Raw genomic sequence first — 23,224 nt, 5'->3', positions numbered from 1 at the left:
CCATGGATCTCTTTGGCATTCCCGCTGGTCTCACCACTAGCCAGTTGGGGATGACATCAGGGGATGCTGCTTACTGTGATTTAACATATTCTTGCACTGAGTAAAGCATAAACATGATTTCTCTTTATTTCCCATGGTGGGTATGGGATGGTTGAAACATTTAGAAAAGATTAAGGCTCCTAGATAACAAAGGAAATTAACGTGGAGAGTCATGTCATTTCATTTCACTCACAGTAGAAGTCCTCACTATGGCCTGTAAGTCCTTACATGATCTGGCCTCTGACATGTCTCTCACCTCCTTTCCTACTCTGCCCATTTCTCTCTCGGTTTCATCACAGTGGCCTCCTTGCTGATCCTTGGATGTTCCCACACATCCCTACCTTAATGCCTTTGCTCCAGCTGTTCTCTGTCATCCCAGATAAATGTGTGACTCTCTCCTTCAAGGCCTTGCTCGGATTCTGCCTTCTGAATGAGGCCCACCCTGATCACCCTGTATAAAAGTGCCTCATCTCTCCTTCCCAACACTCCTGCTGTACTCTATTCTTTTTTTCCTGTAGTACTTAATCACCTCCTAATATACTATATAATTTATACTTGACCTATTTAATACATTATTGTCTGTCTCTTGCCACTAAAATGAAACCTTAATAAAGGAAGAGTTTCTTTGCCTGTTTTTTTTTGTATTTTGTTGTTGTGGTCCTTGCTTTAATAAACAAGTGTATCTCAAGTACCCAGAACTTGGTGTTTGGTGTATAGAAGTTGGTCAGTGATTATTCGCTTAATAAATGACCAATTTAGCTTTTGCAAGATTGAGTTTGCAATTGGACTGCGTCATATCCTCACCTCTGTCCTTTCTCTTTGTTGTATGTACCCTTTGAATACATCTGGAATTTAAAAACAGGAAGTCCAGATCCAAGAAAGCCAGGCCTAGAAAGATTAAAGAACATCGTTTTAAAAATTTTTCTATTTTTTAGTTTCATTTTTTTGTTTGTTTGTTTTTGGCATGTGAGTTGTTACATTCTCCTTAGCAGATGTTAACTTCTGTGGCCACTGCCCTGTTGCAAAAACACCTTTTACTGCCATCGAAGTTCTGATTGTAACTTTGCTTGGACTGATTGCCACTGAGGAATAACTGTACTTGGCAGAAACCATGACTCTATCTTGTAGGAGTGTGACCTTATCCTGTGGTCTTAACATGGCAACTGTGTTAAGCTGTGGCTTTCTCTCTGTATTCTCAAAGTTGTTCTCATTCCCAAATCCATGGCGGTAATGGACTGTGTCACTTATTACAATGAGCAGAATTTCAGCCTGGAACACAAATGAGCTTTAGTGGTGGACTGGATCACTAAGATAACAGGACCAGTAAAATAGGTTTGTTCATTTATACCCGTCCTGGTCTTAAGAAGTTCCTGGAAGTTAGGTGAATTAGATTCTGGTACTGACTCTGTAACTGATTCATTGTGTGACCTTTGACAAATTATTTAACTTATCTGGTCTTGTGTTTCTTCAGTGGTAAAATTGAACTACATTAGACTGTGTGTGTATATATATATATATATGTACATATATATGTGTATATATATATATATGTTTTTTTTTTCTGCTGTATGTAGTTTGGCTATGTCATCAGAAACATTTTAAACTTTGTCATTGTAGGAATACTTTTGACAAATGTTAGAACTTAAGTTAACAATCATGGTATTGTATTATATTTAAGATTTATATTTGTTAAAGTGTGACATATCCATTAACAGAGTTGAGCCTAGGTCCTAGCAAAAATTCTCTTCTTATGTACTTTCATGAGATAAACAGATTTGTGATAATTCCTGAAATTCAATTAACTAAAAAATTAATTGGATTTTTAGCTGTGATAAAAAACTCAGTGTTAGACTCTGTCTCCCTATCTCCCTTTCTTTCTTCTTTCTTTCCCTTATTTCTTCTGTATCCCTTTGATTATCTATTGTATAATTTTACTTACTTGCTTTGAGCATAAAAGGATAACACTTTAAGGGTATTTTTCATGAGTTTTGCTTTGGAATCTGTAGTTTATCCATCATTATATGCCTTAGTATCCAGCAGATTGCCTTGTACATAGTAGGTGCTCCTTAAATGTTGCTCAAATGAATGAATTTGCTTTTATTTTTTCTTAATAATAAAGTAAGTGATTTTAAAATTTTTATTATTTTAAGAAAGGTGACTCTTGTGATGGTGGGACTTGATAATGCTGGTAAAACGGCAACAGCGAAGGGAATCCAAGGAGGTAAGCTGAAAATATTTATATTCTTTCTGAACTCTATTAACTTATTCTGAATTATTTATTTATTTATGTTAAATTACTCTATCACATATTAATTGGGTACAGATAGTGTACACTCCATTACTCTATATTCTTAGCAAACTTGTGACCAATTTGGTTCATAGGCTCTGGCTTAATGGTACCAGCCTATTATCATGTTTCAGATTTGAATAGATGCAGAGATGCAGAGGCTTCTTGAGGTCTCTGATCAGTCAGAAGGGATTGTATCTGAGTTCTAGACAACAAGACGGAAAAAAGTGAAAAGAAGAATGACATGCCCCACATTTAAAAATAGCCATATCTACTTGTATTTTCTTGGCCAGAATTTGGCTATGTTGAGATGAAAGGGAGGTAGTAGTACAGTTAGCCAGCATAGCTCTCTTTTCATCTTTTGTTGCTTTTTCTCAATATGATATGTAATTTTAATAGTTATGTTAAAGATAGGGCCTCTATATCATTTAAGGGCTTTATATCTTATATATTACATCTCACTGGATTGTTTAGTTGGTTAGTCTTAATTTAACTACTTGTGTCTGTGCTAGTGAATATGTTGGGCACAGAGGATATGTCACCAACCAGGCATCTTAAGGGTATGAATTGGGAGAAAAGCCTAACATGTATTTGTTCCTGAAAACTGATGATTCTAACAAGATATCGTGCATACCAAATAGTTGGGGAGGTGGGTTATTTATTAACACCTTGCAAAACGCACTGTTGGAGGAAAATATTTTGTCGCCCCAAATTCTGCAATGTAACATTAGATGTAAGTTGTGTATTATTGTGTATGGATTTTTCTAAAACCTTTTTGGTACCTCTTGTGCTGTCTCCTAGGTTATATATTCACAGAGCACTCACTGTCATCATCTAAACCTGGGCTCAGCAAACTCTTTCTGTAATAGCCAGATAGTAAATAGTTTAGGCCTGGAAGCCATACAATCTTTATCATTTACGCATATTGTGAGAGCAGCTGTAGACAATATGTACAGGAATGAGCATGGCTATTTTCCAATGAAAGTATATCTATGGACACTGAAATTTGAATTTCACATAATTTTTATTTAAGAAATATTGTTATTCTTTAAATTTTTTTCAGTCATTTAAATATGGAGAACACATTCTTAGCTTGTGAGCCATACAAAAACAGGTGGCAAGCCAGATTTGAACTGTAGGCCGTGACACCTTATCTAAACTTCTCTTCTTCCATTCCTTCAAAGCCTTACATTCAAGGGAGCAGACACCTAAGAATTTGCTAATCAGACCATCTAATTTGTTTTGTGTACTTAGAATATCCTCTTTCCTACAGGCCCTTTCTTTTCTATGTTCCACCTCCGTATATCTTTCTGAGTCTTAAAATGTTCACATTATGACATCATAAACCAAAAGTCAAGACTGCTTTCAACTTTGAGCTCCCTTTTGCTCTGTTTTTGTTCTTCATCTCCTGTTTACTCTTTAGCCTACTCCAGTGGCTGACTGATTTCTTACCTAGAATTTTTTTTTATATATTGAATTTTTTTTTAAGCTTCCTGTTACATAGGACTACTTGAAGTTTCCTAAATTTAGCCTTGTCATGTTTTTGTATTTTTGTTTATGCTGTACCCACTTGTCTTACTGGAGACAATATTTACTTATCTTTAAAGACATATTTTTGTCATATAATCTCATCTTTTATGAAGTCTTTTCTTATCCCCAACTGCCCCCAACCGTTACCATTCCAATTAGTAGAATTGTCCTCTTTTTTGGCCTACTCTTACTTATACCTACTTGTATCACTATTTATTAATTTTTTTCTTTCTTTTTTATTTAAGCGTAATTGATTATACATATTTGTGGGGTACAAAGTTGACTCTCAGTTGTTGTGTACAATATGTGATAGTCAAATCAGGATGGTTAACTTATTCATCATTATAAAAAGTAATCATTTTTTATGTTTGTTAACCAAATTCTCATAATTTCTCATTAACTCCCTCCTCCTTTCCACTTCTAATAACCACAGTTCTGTTCTCTTCTAAAAGTTCAATGTATTACTGTGACCGTTGTTTGTTTTTCTCTCTCTCTCTCCTTCTTTCTTTATTGTTTGTTTGTTTATTAATTCAGCTCCCACATATGAGTGAGGACATGCGGTATTTCTCTTTCTGTGCCTGGGTTATATCACTTACTGCATTTTGTTTGTGTATCTCTCCACTTCTCCGTAAAATTTCTAAGGGAAGTTTTACTCATTTTGGAGTTCTAGTTGTTTAAGCCAGTCCTCTTAGGTGTAGTAGACAGCCTTCTCCATGGGTTCTAGTCTTCCATTCATTGCTCATTCTTCTTTTAGTCTCTCAGCTTTTTTTTTTTTTTTCATTTACTAGTTTCTCTTGAGTTTTATCTACCTCCTCTCTAACTGTATTGCCATTGCCTAAATCCAAATCCTCAGTGTCTTTCATCTGTGGTGTCACAATACATTCTTAATTTAAAAGTAGCTTCTCTACCATGAACTTCACCTCTTTCTTACAACTTCTTTTATTCATAGCTGTCAAAGGGATTGCATTATTTGGGCATAGGTTCAACTGTTCTAACCAAGAGTGGTTCAACAAGGTAGAAGTTTATTTCTCTCTCATAACAGCCTAGGTGAAAGTGGTCTAGGACTGGTGTAGCAGCTCCACGGTGCTAGGGACTCCACAACTTCTCCAATTTGCTTTACTGTGCATAGTGTCCTCCCTCACCTTCACTGTCTAGGGTAACTCACTACAACAAGTGCGTTTCAACTGGTTGGAAGAGGTAAAGAATAAGGGAAGGCGATCCTCCTTTCCTTTAAGAGCATGAACCAGAAGCTGCTGCAGCACTTTAGTTAACATGCCATTGACTAAAAGCAGTGGTGTTCTGAACCCAGCTCCTGCTTGCTCATAGTGGCTCTTATCAAATAGCAAGAGCCAATTATGCATATCTCTGCCCAATTCTGTGTTAAGGTACCTCACATTGCTAGTTTGAAGTTGGCCATGGTGGGAATATTTACACCATGGACATTGGCAGACAATACAAATTAGGGTTTCCCCCCTCCAAATTCGTTGTTAAATATTTAACAGCATACCACTTGCTAGAACTTGCTCTCAAGGTCACCCCTAGTTGCCATAGATTCTGGGGATTGTAGTCTGTCTTAAATTGTCTTGTGCTGAGGTTAAAAAAAAAAAAAAAAATCCTGGGATTCTCTATCACAGTAGTGTTTTGAAATAGGGAACTGCTCTATTGTTTGAGTATGAAAATTCTTTGTTGTGGATAGGTCCCTGGCATTGTTGGATATTATCATGACTTTGATATATTGTAGTTATTTATTTATATATATTTCCCCAATAGACTGAGAGCTTCGTAAGATCACAAGATGGATCTCATTAATCTTTGTGTTCTAGAACCTGCACACTACTTGGCATGTAACTTTGCACACTGCTTAGCATATAATCAATAAGTATTTATTGATAATACCTCAATAAATTATTACAAGGATGGATAGATAAATATATGGAAGGACAAAAGGAAGAATGGATTTATAAACAGCTACTTAAGCTATCTTAGCAGTTTGGTGGTATAGTATTGAGCCCTATACGCTTTATGTTGAGTTCTAAGGATTCAAAGACATGGTCCCACTTGTTGGGAAGGTATCGGCTATTGTGAAGATCAGCAAGAAGATAGAATAATATGATAGAGGGTGAAGATGATATTGGAAATGGTGGGAATCAGAAAAGGATTTATGGGGGAAGTTGTACCTGAACATTTAGTCTTAAGTCTTGAAACACAAATCCTGAGTAGGAACCAGAGGCAAGAGTAGAGAGTATTCCATTTATCAAAAGAAACAGGCTTTTGAAGTCCTGAAGATCTGGATTTGAGTCTTGGCTCTGCCTACCATAGCCAGATATTTCAAAAAGTTCATGGAAACTTTCATATTATCTTTTATTTTTCCACAAACTTTTTGAATTACCCTCATATAACCTTGAAAAAATTTCCTTAATTTGGATTGGTTTACTGGAAATATTGCCATCACTTTATCTGTGCTTACATGGCTGCCTCTGCCTAGAATGTTGTTCTCCTTTCGGCATTACAATTATACAGCTTTTAAGACTTCATTCACACTTCATTTATTCTCTGAAGCTTTTCTAGACTATAACTCTCCTCCCTCTTCATTGTCTCACTCCTTGTTTGGAATTCTCTCACAGTATCCTTCAGGCTTTTTCACAGAACATACCAATTCTATGTTATTCCCATTAACATTCTGTCTCTGGGTTTTGCACTGTGTGTTCTTTGAGGACAGCAACCGTATCTAATTCACCTTTGCATTTTGATGTTTAACGAAGTCCTGGTACAAAGTAGGTGTTTGGTACATGTTAGTTCCCTTACCCCTGCTCTAGCAAAGTTGATTTGTTTTCATTGATGATTTGCTGAGGGCTTCTCTCAATTCATACTTGTCTTGGTTTATTTTCTGCTGCATTAACAGAGTAGCACAGACTGGGTAATTTATAAAGAACAGAAGTTTATTTGGCTTACATTTCTGGAGGCTGGGAAGTCCAAGAGCATGGCACTGGCATTTGGTGAAGGCCTCATTCCATGGTGGAAAGTGAAGGCAGGGAGCAAATGAGGGCTGAACTTGTCCTTTTATCAGGAGCCTACTCCCATGATAACTAACCCACTACCATTATAAAGGCATTAATCCATTCGTGAGGGTGTAGCCCTTTTGGACTAATCACCTCTTGAAGATCTCACCTCTTAATACCGTTAAATTGGCAATTAAATTTCAACATGAGTTTTGAAGGGGACATTCAAAGACAGCCGCCTATTTTATATATGGAAACAAGTTTTGGCTAGGAACAGATCCTCCGTTTTAAATGTCTAGTGTAATTATGTTTCTGGAAAATCAGGCTTCTTGTATTAGGTTTAACCTTGGTTGTTCCTCTTTTTAGATGATGATGGTATTAACAAAAATGTGACTTGTAATGGCTCTGTTAACTTTCTTTGGAGCTGTGTAAACTGTACTAAGGTGCTTGCAAAAGGGAGTGGTGCAAAAGGGAGTCTGTTTCTCAGTCACACCTGAACCTAGCAAATGCCTTTCAAATTTATCTTTGTAATAGGAAATGTTTTGCTAAATGTAGGAATAAGATCCTCTAAAGCAGCATTGTTCAATAGAACTTTCTGCAGTGGTGGAAATGTTATATATTGGCTCTGTTTGGTAGCCACATGCAGCATTAGAGCATTTGAAATGTAGCTGGTGCAGCTAAGCAACTGAATTTTTAATTTTATTTTATTTTAATTCACTGAAATTTAAAATGCCTCATGTGGTTGTGGCTACTGTTTTGACCATGCAGCTCTAAACAAAGTCCTGTGGGGTAATATTTGTAGTGGATTCCAGTGATGAAGAAAGAATGGAAGAGACAAACATGAAGCTTGAATTCTTCTCTATAACCGTAGAACCAGCAGGTTCTATTAATTTTTTACGAGTTTTCTCATTTCCATTTTTTTCTTTTCATTTTCATACCTCTCCAGAAACTGGCTATCACTCTCACTTCCATTTAGTGTAGAGCTTCTGCAAGGTGAACGTTAATAAAACATTATTATAATCATCTTAATTATTATACTGGTCTGCCCATCCCCTTCAGTGGCTCCCCGTTCTCTATCTCCAGAGCCTCTTCAGTCTGGCTTCTGTCAGCATTCACTGTCGGAAGGATTTGCTCCAGCTGCAGTGTTCAGTTTGTTCCTACTTTCTTGACTTTGCCATTTCCCTTACTTAGGTCACTCTTCTGACTGTTTAAATCCTACCTAGCTTTAAAGCCTAAGTCCCATCTCCTCTGTGAAGTCTTTCAGGGATCTTTTAAATCTCTTATTGTCATTACTAATCTTTGGCAGTTGTAATCATACACATCCTATACCTTCTTTGTGTTGTCATATTTGGAAGTCCAGAAAAATCAATTGTAAATTTATTGGAATATACAAAACGTTTCTATAGAAATAATGAAATACAGTGTTTCTGTTTGGAGGCTGCCCTCCAAAGTCTCTTTATTCCAATTGTAGCTTTAATACAGCTGATTTTTTAAAAATGGTCTTACTCTTTGTAGCTTCTTCTATTCTTCTAAACTCTTCCTGTTTTCTAAATGTTCATGGTTTTCTTTGTAACTCCACAGAAGTTGTAACAATCCCAGGGGATAACTATGGTGTTGAACAGTTGAAATTTTTATTTTTTGTAACTTGGAGAGTAAATAGCCTTAAAGGGAAGAATTAATTCACTTATTCACTTAACAGACACTTATTAAATATCTATTATATGCTAGGTATTGGGGTTATATCAGTTACAAAAAAAAAGAAAGAAAGAAATTTTTATTTGCATAGAGTAATTTCTAGTTGGATATTTTATAGTGTCGAGCCTTTCTCCAAACCAGTATACTTGGATATAATGTTGATTGCATAAGCAAATGAAAAATGTTCTGCTTAGTACTTAAATATGATGAATAACGCTATCATGTCATTTAAGTTGTAAAGTTAATTTTATTAAAGTCTGAAGATTGTTTTTTTCCTATCATTTGAAACAGAGTACCCTGAAGATATAGTTCCTACTGTTGGATTTTCCAAAATTGACCTTAGACATGGAAAATTTGACGTCACCATCTTTGACTTGGGAGGTGGAAAAAGAATTAGGGGAATCTGGAAGAATTACTATGCTGAGTCCTATGGAGTAATATTTGTTGTGGATTCCAGTGATGAAGAGAGAATGGAAGAGACAAAAGAGGCAATGTCAGAAGTGTTAAGACATCCTAGGATATCGGGAAAGCCTATACTGGTGTAAGTAACATTAGCATCTTTATAAATATAGGGGCAATGGCATTAGCCAATAAGGAAATTTACCTGTTACAAAGTACTGAATAAGCTAAACATGCCATAGTATAATAAAATGTATATAGTTAATATATTGAGTCCTTGTTATAATGCAGTGCATAGGGTAAAAGGTTGAAGCTATATTATCAACAAGCCTTATAATTAGATCTCCTGGGTATTCAACTATAATTAATATCTTATTTGATGATTTAGTTTTCATAATATTTTGCGTTTTGAAATAGTCTGTTAACAAGGTTCTAGAATATTAAAAGTTTTTTTTCATTTAATAATGTCCATTTTGCCCTTGTCCTTTTTTTCTTGAAAAGTATTCCTGTTTGAAAGTTATTTAAATGGTTTATTATGCCACATTGATTTCTCACTTTTTACTTCTACGTTTCCATAATGAACATGTGATGTATGTTATCACCTTAGTCATATGCTTATATCATTTTGTCCAGATGCCTGAAAATTTTTTAAAAATGAAGTGGCAAAGGACTTTTTCTCTACCTGCCCTCATAACATTTATGCATAGTGAACACCAGATGGTGCTATAATTCTGAGACATAGTAAAGTGAAAATAGTTTAAATGGCTCTTCAAATTGGAGTAAACTGAATGTTTGCCCTTGCTTCTTGTCTCTTTTCGCTCAGTCTTGTGTTTCATTATTAAGGATTGAAAAAAAGAAAAGAAAAGAAAAAATCAGCCTATCTTGTGACTAGATGAAAAACTATAAGTAGTTTCTTAGTGGTCGTCAGTAGTAAATGAACATTTTTAAAGGAAGCAATTTAAATCACAACCGTTAAAATTTTCTTGCATCACATATGGCAAAGCTCTACTTTTAACATTTACACATTTATCTAATTATAGGAGTTATTTGATTTATATAATCAATTCTCAATTTTATTGAATCTGAAGGAAAATTTTAATAGAGATGTATATGAAGAATGAGCTTTGTTGATTGATCTCCATGGGCTAAATTGGTCTCTACAAATATTTAAGTAGACAGTCAGTGATTTCTATACAAAATAAAAAATATTAGGGCCATCCCGTGGCTCACTTGGGAGAGTGTAGGGCTGATAACACCAAGGTCACGGATTCAGATCCCTATATAGGGATGGCCGGTTAGTTCACTTGGGAGAGCATGGTGCTGACAACACCAAGTAAAGGGTTAAGATCCCCTTACTGAAAAGAAAAAAATAAAAATAAAAATAAAAATAAATATATATATATAATGACTGTTGGTCATTTGTAAAATAACTGTTTGTACTTTTTAAAACCAAATATTTATTTAATTTATTCTTTTATTCTTTTATTTACTCATGCATCAGTTAATTCAGCAAAATTTATTGAGCATCTGCTATGTGTTAGGCATTGTTCTGGTGATGGGGATGCTTTTGGAAACAAAAACAACAAAAATCCATGTATGACTTCAGGAGCTTACATTCAAGGTGGTGAGATACACAGTAAATACAATTGATAAATTATACATTAGATGATAAGTATAATTGAAAACAATGAAGCAGGTAAAAGAAGATCAGGAAGCCTATGGTGGCGATGACAACAAAGGCATGTTGCTCTTTTAATTAGGATAATCATCATGGGCCTTACTGAGAAGATGGCATTTGAAGTGAGGGAGTCAGTCATGTAGATATATGTGGAAAGCCCAAGGTAGGGTCATGCAGTTGTTAAGTGACTACAGTGATTACTTAGTTTAGTAATCATATAATTCTGTCAATAAAATATCTGCTTTCAGTTCTGTCACCTCTCTCAGCTAGTGAATTTCCTGAACAGAAGAAAAAAAATACATAGCTAGGGTGGTTATTACTTTACCATTATAATCTCATAGTCAGCCAGGACACACAAAGACATTCAAATTAATTATGGACAGTACAGTAAGTTTATGAAATACAGAATGGTTTGCTATTTGACCAACATTTCTTTCTCAAGGAAGTTTACAACCATAGAATTTTTATTAATAAATGTAAACTGTGTTTTGAAATGAATGTGCTTCAGAAATATACAAAATGTACACAGAAGTACACTTTTTTGATAAATTTTGAAGATGTAGGAAAGAATTTTTTTAAAAAGCGATTGGCTTACCATCCAGAGCCAGCTACTGCTAACATTTTGATGAACTTTCTATGCATATTCATATATTATATAAAATTTTGTATACTGCCCTTTTTTATATGTTTATGAGTTCCTCTTAAATGTGTCTGCCCAAGCCCCATATTTGGAAGTTCTCCTGTTTACCTTTTCCTGTTATTGATTCTACTGTCTTAATAACATTTGAGTCTCTTCCCTAGTCTTTATTCCCTTCAGTGATTCCTCCCCTCAACCCCTCTTCACTTCTCCCCTGTGTTACTGATAGCAACAGTTCCCTAACCATTCTCCTTGCTAGCAGTCTTGCCTGTCCTCCATGCATTCCTCTACATTGCCAGCAGAAGCTCTTTTCTTTATTTGATATTTTATTTTGAATGTTTTTTTCACATTCCAAAACCAGTACATGCTTGTTATATAACAAGTGAACCAATGCAAGAATGTGCAAAGAATATGAAAGTGCTTTTTAAAATGCAGATTTGATAATTTTACTATTTTCTTGCTTAAAGTTCTTCAGGTTCATTTCACAGCTCTATGCAGATAAGAAATTTTGTTCTTTTTTTTTTTTTTTTTTTTTTAAACTAATATAACCTCAGCACCTAAGATAATGCCTAGCATATAATAGTAGGTCTGGCATTGAAAAATCAACTGGATAATAACTGGGAAAAAGCCAGTAGATAATAAATGGGAAAAAGTGAGTGGATAATAAATGGGAAGAAGCCAGTAGATAATAAGTGGTTAGACAACAGACCCTTGCTAAGCTCAGTGCTGCAGGCTGGTGTGTTGTGAAGTAGGGGAAGGATACCTGTATTAGGAAGCAGGTGACAGTTTTCTTTGTTACCCACAGCTGCATCCCTCCTGCCCGCACACAGCTGGACTGCTCATGTGCCAGATACATTTACAGCATGTCATTTCTTCTGTTCATTCCTTTTCTGAGCCTAAGCTAGTTGATGTAGGACCCAAAAAGCCTCTCAGAACTCATTCACTACCTGGATAACTTTCTCCTCCCCCCACCCCCATAAGGACCAAACAAAACAACAGACCTCTGAGAAGATCCAGCCATTCAATAGAAGGAAATAAATCTTAAAGAATTAGAATTTTCTATAATCACAAAAATTATAAAATGATAGCCCCTCTTCAGGGTCTTTGTACTATTCGTTTCCTCCCTTGGTCCTCATCATTCAGATCTTTACTTAAATATCACCTTTCAGAAAGGCCGTCATTGACCACCCAACCTAAACAAGCCACCCTGACAATTTCTATCTTATCTCATCTCTCTTATTTTAAGTCTTTCTCCAGAACTTAACATCATCTGCTATTTGTATTTGTTTGTTATCTGCTTTCTTCACTTGAATGTGAGTTCTAGGACTCCATCCTTATGTGAGTTCAAACTATATCCCTAATCCATAGAGTAGTGTCATCATAAAGTGATGGTAAAACATTCAAGAATACAATTGCCTTTACTTTATCTGCCATGCCCCCTGATCTCCAATACAGTGTCCTGAATGGACTCAAGTTCAAGAAAGCAGTATCTTAACTCACCTTCTTAGGCCTTAAGCTAGATTCAGCTCCCAGTTACCAATTAAGTTTTTCATCAAATATATATGTGAGTTTTCCCAGGATCTCTCGTCTATTGAGTTAACTTACCTGTCTGAGTATAAAAGATTTGATATGGGTTCTAGTTTGATTTTGCTTTATTATAGCACCCTTTGAGGTCTTGTTCTACGTAATTCTTAACTATCGAAATATTCTCAAATGGGCCAACTGAATTATTTAAGTAGTCATCACTTAATTTGAACATTCATGTTGTTAATATATTGACAGTTAAAAAATGCATAATAGAGCTTAATACCTGACCAGAAACTTAAGATCATTCATCTCATTTCCAATAGTTAACCTATGAATTGAAGGTAAGTATATTATTTTCAGTTTAATTACAGACTTGGTTTATGTCACTGGGTTCAGAAGTTTCTGTAATTGTAGTGTGTTAGGGTAAAAGGGGGAAATTTTGACTTAATAGTGATGAAAGGTATGTGAATGTATCCGTGAAATAATGAAAAACAACACAGACACCGACATATGGAATATCCTTCACCCTAAGGCTGGAAACATTTTAAAATAGCTTTTTTTATTTTGAGGCACAGCAGGGACAGCACCAGCAACACAATACCCTGCAAGGATTTCTTTTTTTGTATTTGACAGCTAGTCCGAATTTCTCTTTAGTACTGTTAACGTATTCTTTTGTACTATTCACTGTCATTTCAATATTGTTGATGCTTTCTCCTTGTTCCTCTACTAAAAGAGATATCTGAATAAAAAGATCCCTTAAATCCATTATTTGGTTCTCCAAATTAATAAGTTCCTTGTGTCTTTGTTCAATCTCTGAGAGTTGTGCTTTAGTGATATTGATTTCTGTAAGTAAGCTTTCATTAAAAACTTCCCATTTTCCTTGATGAAGCATGTCATTTAGTTCTTCTTCAGGTACTTCTTTTCCAGCAACCTCAAGCTGACGGACAATAAATGTCTTGCACTTCTCTTGCTTTGATGCTATTGTGTCATTGTATAAAAACATGGTTTGCTGAAAATGGCGGAACATCGCAGCATGCTGAGATTTAAGTATTCTAGTGACCACTGATGATGGGCCATTTTCGGACTCTGACTTTTTAACTTCTTTAACTAAATCATCCAAACCTCTGTTAATGTGTTCTGCTTGGATTTTTATCTCCTTTGTAGTGCTAGATTCTCTCTTAAGTAGACTAAACCTTCTCATCGAAGCCATCATACTTTTCTGTTGTTGCCCAAATTTTTGAACATCATCTGCCAGATTGTTAATACTGTCCTGTAGTTTTTGGATCTCATGAAGGTATCTCTCAGCTACAAGCTCTCTTTCATAAATAACAGCTTGCTGCAGAAACACCCCTTGTTCCACTGCTTCTGTAGTTGACACATGACCATCTCTAGAGAGTTCAATTTCCTTTGTTCTCTGCTTTAGTTCTTGAAGTCGGTCTTTCATCTTCTCTTTTCTCCTAAGAAGCAAAAATGATTGTATTGAACAAAGAGAAATTTCATGTTTTTTTCCCAGTAGCAGCTGGCTTCACATAGTTGTATATCTCCAAGCAAAAATTCTCCCAGTTTTCTAAAAAAGAGTTTGAAAAAATAGGAAAGAGAATAAGAATTTCCTCATAAAGATCATTGAAATAGGAAGAGTAATGTAAAATTATTTATGTTACTTTGCAAAATATGAGGTTGCTATGAGTCCCATTTAGTTGAGTGCAGTAGCTGATAATGCAGAATGGAGATACAGTTCACCAAAATAAGTTCTGCAGTATCATGATACTGTGACATAGACATGATAGATTTTTCTTGATAGAGTGCTTTTGACCATACCTTCAGCTTTAATCTTCAGACTCTTAAAGTGCCTTTATTACTAAAAATACTATTCCCTGTTAATTTGGTCTATGTAATGTTAAAAATATACTCATTTTACTAAATATGCATGTAATTCAGTTAAAACCAGTTCAATGACAGGGCAGATGAGAGCTTTAAAAATATAGGTAATGTTGAATTTATCTTTAGTTTTCTGAGGCCTCTGGATTGATTAACATATTATTTGACAGAGATTTTTTTTTATCCATTGCGTATATATGAAAACATATTCTTGGTTTGGTTATGCTGTTTCTCATTCTTAGCATTCCTTTGCAAAGATATCCAAATAGCCTTTGAATAAGATTTATATCAATTTGAATTAAGTGATATTTTTATAAACATGAGAATGTATTTATATAAAATCTTACTTTGAGAGTGCTGACAATATTGATATTCATTACATCTTGTGTTGGTAGTTATCCATTGGAATGAAATTAGTGTACGTAATTTATATATGATGATACACATATACACATATAATGGTATGGATATACATACATAAAATGGAGGGAATTAAAAGCAGTCTTTATTAATAAAACACATTATTTTCACAGAGCATCTTGATTTTAGAGAGGCATTTAATAATGTCTTTCATGCTATTTTTAAAGATCAGAAGATGCTGTTTGGGAGAATGAATAAATAGCTCATCGACCATACATAATGTTAGTATCAACCAGAGAAAAGGCTCTCTGATGTGATGCTGTTATGTGATGAGATTCTATGTTTGATACGTTTATGCAAATATTTTTATCAATGATTTGGATGTTGTCATAGAAGTAATACTTATCAATTATGTGGATGGCACAATTTGGAGGGATCTTTAGTATGTGAAGTACAAATCTGGGATTCAAAGATTAAAATAGCATGTAACACTATGCTAAAACTAATGAAAATATATTTAACAGGAATAGATGTAAAATATTTCACCTAGTTGTTCAGAAAACATCTTCACATTAGAAAATGTAAGACCCTTGGGTTGACAGCAGTGTCTATGAAAAGTATAGTTGTTCTCGGTATCCATGGGGAATTGGTTCTAGGACTATCCTCAGATACCAAAATCTGTGGATGCTCAAGTCCCTTATATGAGGGTACATCAAAAAGTTTGTGGAATAATAAAATTGAAAGACAGTATGAATCTTTCCATGAACTTTTTGAAGTACACTTATATAAAATTGCATATTTGCATATAACCTATGTGCACACTCTTTTGTGTACTTTAAATTATCTCTAAATTACTCATAATACCTAACACAATATAAATGCTATGTAAATAGTTGTTATTACTGCATTCTAAAAAAATTATATTACTTTTTATTGTTATGTTGTTATTTTTTGTTTTATTGTTTTTCCAACACAGTTGGTGGAATCCATGGATGCAGAACCTGATACAGAGGGCCAACTGTATTGGAAATTTTAGTTAATTACAGGCTTTTTATTAGAACTGTCAGAATAGTCGTTATGCTTCTATAAATCATAGTGTGATGTCTAGACAGACTAAGAAAGATATTTATTCCACTATGCTATCCAGAACAAATTGGAGGGGTGGGGAGAATGATATTAAGTTCTGAGCATGATATTTTGAAATGGAAATAAATAAATTAGGAATTTCCAAACTAACATAGAAAGAATGAGATTGGAAAAACCACACCAAATGGGGACTCATTGAAGGAAATGGAAATATTTGTCCTGTAAAAGGAAAGAAGTAGGGAAGATATACAACTGTCTTCTAAACTGTGAGGTCTATATATACAAGAGGGATTAGACTTACTTGGCATAACTCCAAAGGGCAGTGGGTAGAAATTATATGGAGAGAGGTTTGATTCAGTATAAACAGACTTTTCAAACAAGGAGAGCTGTCTCAAGATGAAATGAACTGATCACGGGGCGATAAGCTTGCCATCACTGGAGATGTCTGAGATGTTCTTAAATGATGACCTAGTCATAGATGATATAAAAATAATGCCTGCATTGGATAAAAAGTTAAACCAGTGTCCTTATAATATTCCTTTGGCTTTAAGGGACTGGTGTTTTGTCAAAGTATTGAGGCATACTACATGCAAAGTTTCAAATACTACACATATATATATATATTCAACAATACCTATGCTTGAAGAATTTACAATCTGAGGGGAGATGGACAATATACAATTAAACAGACGAAATAATTTTAGTTCTTGACAGAATAATCAGAGAAGGTCTCTCTAAGGAGATATTTGACCTATGAGACCTAAATGTTGAGAATCCAGCCAGATGAAGAACCAAGGAGGTATATTCTGGGTATAGGAGATGGGTTGCCAAGGTCATGAATGAGACTGATATGTTTTAGGAACAGGATGAATGCCTGTGTAGATAGAAATCAACAAGTGGAGTAACATCAGAGGAATGAAGTCAGAAAGGTAGGCAGATACCAGATCATAAAGGGCCTGTATGCAAAAGTAAGGAGTTTAGAGTTTATTCTAGATGCAGTGGAAGGCAATTAGAGTATAAATCAGATAGTGACATGCTTTATAGTTTGAAAAGATATTGCTTGCCATATAGAGAATAGTTTTCCAGGGCAGAGGTGGGTGGGAGAGAGAAGTAGTTCACAGGAGAGACTTGTATTATAAAAATAGAAATGGAATAAACAGGAACCATCAGAATATATTTTTGGAGTAGAAGCAATAGGAGGTGATTTTTTAATCCATCAGCAGCACATAATAAAGTCATTTCTTGGAACAATTTCAGGAAAAGTGTTTCACCTGGTCTTTTTCCTACCTCTTTGGCTCTTCATCACTTTTTTTTTTTGGTCTTCTCCTCTTCGTCCCCACTTCTGAATTTTGGAATACTTTCAGGCTCAGTCCTTTTTCTATCCACCATTATTTTCCAATGTCATGGTATTAAATGCTGTTCATTAGCTGATGACTGAAAAATTTCTATCTCCAGTCTGGACTGCTTTTAGGATGCCTTTCTACTTGACAACTCCATTTGAATGTCTGTAACTAAATGAGCTATTGATCTCCTTTCCCACAGAGTGCTCCATCTCAGTGAATGTCAACTCCATCCTTTCAGTTGCTCAGACCAAAACTTTGGAGGAGTCATTCTTGACTACTATTTCTTCCCACACCTCATATCCAAACTAGAAGTCCCTCATGTCCAAACTAATAGCAAATCTTGTCAACCTCTTTTTCAAATTTTATTTGGACCGAGCTACCTCTTAGCATCTCCCTGGTCCTAGCCACCATCACTTCTCACTTGGATTATTGCAGCAGTCTCCTAAGTGCTCTCCTTGTTTCCTCTTTTGCATCCCACCCGCAACATCTTTTTTTTTTTTTTTTTTTTTAACACAGAATTCAGAGTTAAAATGTAAGTCAGATCATGTCATTCTTGTGCCTAAAACCCTCCTTTGGCATTATCTCCTAGAGGCAGAGCCAGAACTACAAGATTCTATGTGACTTCACCCTTCCTATTTCCTCTCTGACCTCATCTCTTACAACTCACCCCCTATCCCCACCCACTACATCTTCACTGTCCTCCTTGCTATTCCTCATACAAACCAGGCATCGCCCAGGCTCAGTGCTTTGGCACTTGCTGTTTCCTCTGTGTGAAATGCTCTTCTCCATGTAGTGTATGACATATTTTTCCAACTCCTTTAGGCCTTGCTGAAATGTCTCCCTCTCAGGCTGTTGTTGGTCACCGAATCTAGAACTGCAACTACCCTCTTCACTTTCTGATCTTTCCGGCTTTATTTTCCTTCTTTGCACTTTTCACTGTTCAATATAGTAGATATTTTATTTGTTATCTTAATTTATTGCCTACTTTCTCCTTCAAATATAAGCTCCATGAAGGCAAGGGTCTTTATTCATTCTGGCATTTCCAGCACCTCAATGTCTCATATTTACTTAAAGTCTCATATCAAACTCTTGATATCTTATATTTACTTGAGCTCTTAATATGTATTAGGCATGGTTTTAAGTGTGCTGTATGTTCTTGTAAGAACTTTGAATTAAGTATTACCATAATCTCTGTTTTACAAATAATGAAATTAAGATCTGAGTTTAAGCAATTTAACCAAGGTGTCAAATAGTCGCAGAATTCAATTTCTGCCAGTCTGGTTTGAAGGACTTGCCTCTTTACTATGCTATAACGCCTTTCTTATTCCTGTCAGATGCTTCAGAAAAACTTTCTAGGGTGAGTTATGAAAAGAGGCAATTAGGGCAGTTAAGTGGTTGGGAAATAAACTAGATCACAAAGGATAAGACCTTGAAATCTGTTTTTGATGGAAAAAGTTCTTTAGAGATATTAAAAGTTTACTCAGAAACGTTTGCTGTGTAACTGTATTGCTGAACATTTTTAGTACTAGTTAGAAAGATTTAAGAGCAAGTTCTTGTTGCCAGTAATGCTCTTAGAGTGTCCTATTAATTTTAAAAATTTTAAATGTTTGATTCAAATAGCTTGTAGTCTTTTATTTTCCCACTGATTTGCTATAGTAAAAGGTAAAAAAAGTTCAGTCCATATAATTTAGGCAAATAAAAGATTCTAAGCTGGAAAGGGATTCTATTCACCCCCGCTTCCTCACCTTTCGTTCTCTGTATTCTATTTTCCTTGCAAGGAATAATTTCTCTGTCTTTTGAGTAGAACTAGCCAAAGACAGCTGTTTTACAAGAACCTAGGGGAAAATAATAATAGTCATGATATTAAACCAGGAAATTAGTGAAGGGAAAATTAGTCAAGGAGGAATATAAGAAGGTAATGTAAATAGGACTGAAATTTTGGGTGTTAGGAAAGTACATCAATATAAAATAGTAGCTATTGAGCCATATGTTAGACAAGTCTTCTAGAAATTTATTTTTTTAGCCTTTTTCCAGACAAGTAGGAAATAAGCAAAATAGAGGGAATATATGTAATAGTGTGTGAGCATACTGTTATGTCCTTTATTAAAATGAAAACAAAATGACTTTAATCAGGAAAGATTTCAGTACTAGAGCAGCCAATTAAATATGTGGAAAGTTTGATATTCTCATTTTTTATATACTTTTCCCTCTTTTTAATTTAAAAGTTATATGTAATTATTATTGTAATTAATTAATTTCAGTTAATTATATTAACCTAATATAATCCTTAATGTAAAAATTCAGATTTTAAGAAAGATAAATTAGACAAATTTTTAGCTTTATAAAATAATCTAACTTGGAATTTTTTGTGTCTTAAATAATTGATTTTTGAAAAATTATGCCTGGTTCTATTTTATCAGTCAAGATATGTTTGATTATGTCATATAATAACCAATTCCCAAATCTTGGTGCCTTACAACTACAAAGATGTATTTCTTGCCCACATTTCATATCCATAATGGGTTGGCAGGTGCCTCTGGTCACTCAGAGATCTAAGCTTCACATTTCTGGATGAGGTAGTCACCACGCATGGAGAAAGAAGTACTGGAGAGTCATAGGCATTAAAATACTATAGCCCTGAAGTAATATATGCCACTTTCCATTATAACTTCTCAACCAGCTCAAAGCAGGTGGCAATGAAGTATTGTCCACCCCTGTTCCCCACAGGGAAATATTCTAATTTGATTCAAGAAGGATCCTTAGGGGTTATTCAATTTTCTTGTTTTTCTTATGGGGAAACAGAATCAGAAAAGTTAAGTGTCTTGTGCAGAGTCGTGGTGAGCATGTTAGTAGTAGTACTGGTATAATAATGAAAGCTTCCTGTCTTCTAGATCAGTACTTTTTCCATTTTAATATATATAATGTAAATTTCCTAGGCTGTATCTATTACATAAAGCTGGATCATCTGTATGATTTTTGTATTCAGTATTTTATCACATATTTGATGATTACACTGGTACAGATATGTAAAGACACCTAAAAACATTGGGAAGTAACTGTTGAAACATTTCTTATGTAACAACTTTCTGAAAGCAGAATTACCTCCCATGATCTGTTATATACCTCTGATAAAGACTAGTTTTCTTTCCAGTGTAAAAGGAGTTTGATGTTAAAGTCAGTTGGCTTACTGGTTTATCTTCAGTAGCTCCCTAGTGTACTTTATTTGGTTTAGTGTTACTTATCACTCCCTTATCTATATGCTTTTGCTGGTATTACCACATTGATGTTGAAAATAATGTCTCCCCAAAGTGTTTAAGATGTCATGACACTTTCGATACAGCCATAAACTATTTTTATTGGATTTTTTTTAAATGTGATTTTTATTTTACTCAAATTAATACACATATACAATTTAAGAAGTGGCTTACAAAGGTATATTTCTGACCCCGCCTACCCTCCTACACCCCATTTCCAGTTCCCCTTTCCCAAAGGTAGTCATTTTCGGCTCCTTGGCTATATGTTGCTTTTTAAAACACCTTACTGCTAGGTAATTTGCTTATGTAGGTGTTTCTTCTTTTTCAGTTTTAGATATTAGATTGAATTTCTGCCATGAAAGATGTTGGTTTAACTTTTTCTTACGCCCCCATCTTTCCCTCTTAGTATAGTTATATCACAGTTTTTGTTTAATTAATATTCAGTGTTTACATTATTATGACTACCCAAATATTACTTATACTTGAGTCATATAAGGAACTTTGGTGATATTTGCTTCCTCAATCTTTTAAAAATTGTTTCTAAGCCTTTTCAATGGACAGAAATAGGAAATGTGTTTTTGTTTTAGGAAAATTTTTTATTGAAGTATTTACACATATTCAGAAAGTGCCCAGAACATAAATGTATAGTTTGATGATTTTTCACAAAGTGAATACATCCATGTAACCACTACACGGATCAAGAAACATGTAACTTTAAAATTTTTTTGAAATTATTAATTACCTAAGTTTTTCAGTTGCTTAATTTATTTTGTACATATATGCACTGCTAATTCATTCTAAAACTGAAAATATCCTCTTGATATATTTAAGTATAGCAGATATTCTTTTTATTTCATTTCGTTTTATTATTTCATCTTTTGAGGCTTCTTTCCTGGAACCGTCTGGTGTGACCTGGTTATATTAGAAGTTTTTTTTTCTCTTTTATATTGTCTCCTGATTCCTGATTCCTCATCTTCATTATGTTATTAGTGTATGTATGTATTATATTTAAAAGAAAAAATCTAGCAGGAGGTAATATAGTTTATTAGATCTCAAATAAATCTGTTGTTTGTAGCTTTATTAGGATCTTTAATATAATCAGAACGAATTGAGCACTTTACAGTGTAGAAAAAGAAAAAAAGTTGGTTCTGATCTCATAGACCTGCGTCACAGAAAGTCTCTAAGAATTTGGAATCCTATCCTTGGCACTATGTGGAGATTGGGATTTTTATATTTTCTCCTGCTTCAGGTCATAGTTATAATCTGGGATAGAATAGATAGGGAAGTGAGGTACACTTTATTCCTATTTATATACACAGATTTCTGTTTCCTACTCTCACACTACCTTGTCACTATGAATTCTAACAGGTACAATGTTTATACCAGATGTGCTAGTTGTTGTACTATTTCTTTCTTTCTTTTTTTTTTTTTTGACTGACTGTGCTCATGATAATATGGGGAAAAGGAAAGAGGAACAGTGTTAGAAGCTCAATGGAGACAGTGAGAGAGAGATAGGAAGAGAAAGCAATGTCAAAACAAAACTGATTTTGATTTTGTATTCATGAGAATAAAGTCCTATCATGTTTATGTGAGAGTACTTCAAAAAGTTCATGAAAGGGACTGTAAATTAGCATAGCCATTATAGAAAACAGTATGGAGGTTTCTCAAACAACTATAGATAGAGCTACCATATGATCCAGCAATCCCACTACTGGGCATATATCCAAAGGAATGGAGATCATCATGTTGAAAGGGTACCTGCATTCCCAAGTTCATTGCAGTTCTATTTATAGTAGTCAAAATATGGAACCAACCTAAGTGTCCATCGACAGATGACTGGATACAAAAAATGTGGTATATATACACAATGGAATTCTACTCAGCCATGAAAAAGAATGAAATCCTACCATATGCAGCAACATGGATGAGTCTGGAGAAAATTATGTTAAGTGAAATAAGCCAAATACCACATGTTCTCACTTATAACTGGGTGCGAAGGAAGGAAGGAAGGAAGGAGAAAGAAAGAAGGAAAGAAAGAGAGAGGAGGGATGGAAGAAAGGGAGGGAGGGAGAGAGGAAAGGATGGAGGGAGGGAAGAAGGAGGAGAAGAAAAAAAATTGAACTTTCAGAAGGAGAGAACAAACCTAAAGTTACTGGAGATGGAGGGAGGGAGGGAGAGGGTGTGGGGAGAGACAGTTCGGTAGAGGGCATAAAGAAAAAGCATGATTCGTGATAATGAATATGCTAATAATAAACAGATTTATATTATCTTTAGTTCTGTTTTTCCATGAACTTTCTGAAGTACCTACATATAATGGCTAAGTAGCTCTTAATCTTTAAATTTCACAGTTTTCAAGGACTACAATGTCTTGAACTTTCTCTTTGGTTGCATTGCTTGGAACAAATCTTGAAACAACCACTTCTAACATTTTTATGACTGGATAGATCTTTCTTTTTGTAAAATTAGAAATATCATTGTCATCAAAAGCCTTTTTCTGAAACATCATAGTTTA

The 23,224-nt window shown here is 34.7% G+C and overlaps 2 protein-coding genes across 3 annotated transcripts in view; one reads left to right on the top strand and one right to left on the bottom strand.

The window, feature by feature from the left end:
- ARL13B (ADP ribosylation factor like GTPase 13B) overlaps nt 1-23,224 on the top strand; it is a 58,634-nt gene that overhangs the window by 12,794 nt on the left and 22,616 nt on the right. For both annotated transcript variants that reach the window (XM_063105023.1, XM_063105014.1), the window contains exons 2-3: nt 2,190-2,260; nt 8,842-9,091. In XM_063105023.1, the coding sequence (XP_062961093.1) occupies nt 2,190-2,260; nt 8,842-9,091 (321 nt within the window). The remainder of the gene's footprint in view (nt 1-2,189; nt 2,261-8,841; nt 9,092-23,224) is intronic.
- STX19 (syntaxin 19) lies at nt 13,351-14,235 on the bottom strand. Its single transcript, XM_063087983.1, has one exon. The coding sequence runs from the start codon at nt 14,233-14,235 to the stop codon at nt 13,351-13,353; it is 885 nt and encodes a 294-aa protein (XP_062944053.1).

Source organism: Cynocephalus volans, chromosome 1 (genome assembly GCF_027409185.1).
Source record: "Cynocephalus volans isolate mCynVol1 chromosome 1, mCynVol1.pri, whole genome shotgun sequence".
Taxonomy (NCBI): Eukaryota; Metazoa; Chordata; class Mammalia; order Dermoptera; family Cynocephalidae; genus Cynocephalus; species Cynocephalus volans.
The sequence above is the reverse complement of the archived record's forward strand: the minus strand, read 5'-3'. Positions and strand labels throughout refer to the sequence as shown.

Bases quoted from the DNA above. Each gene is read 5' to 3' on its own strand.
- STX19 (XM_063087983.1), bottom strand. From the start codon at position 14,235: ATGAAAGACCGACTTCAAGAACTAAAGCAGAGAACAAAGGAAATTGAA.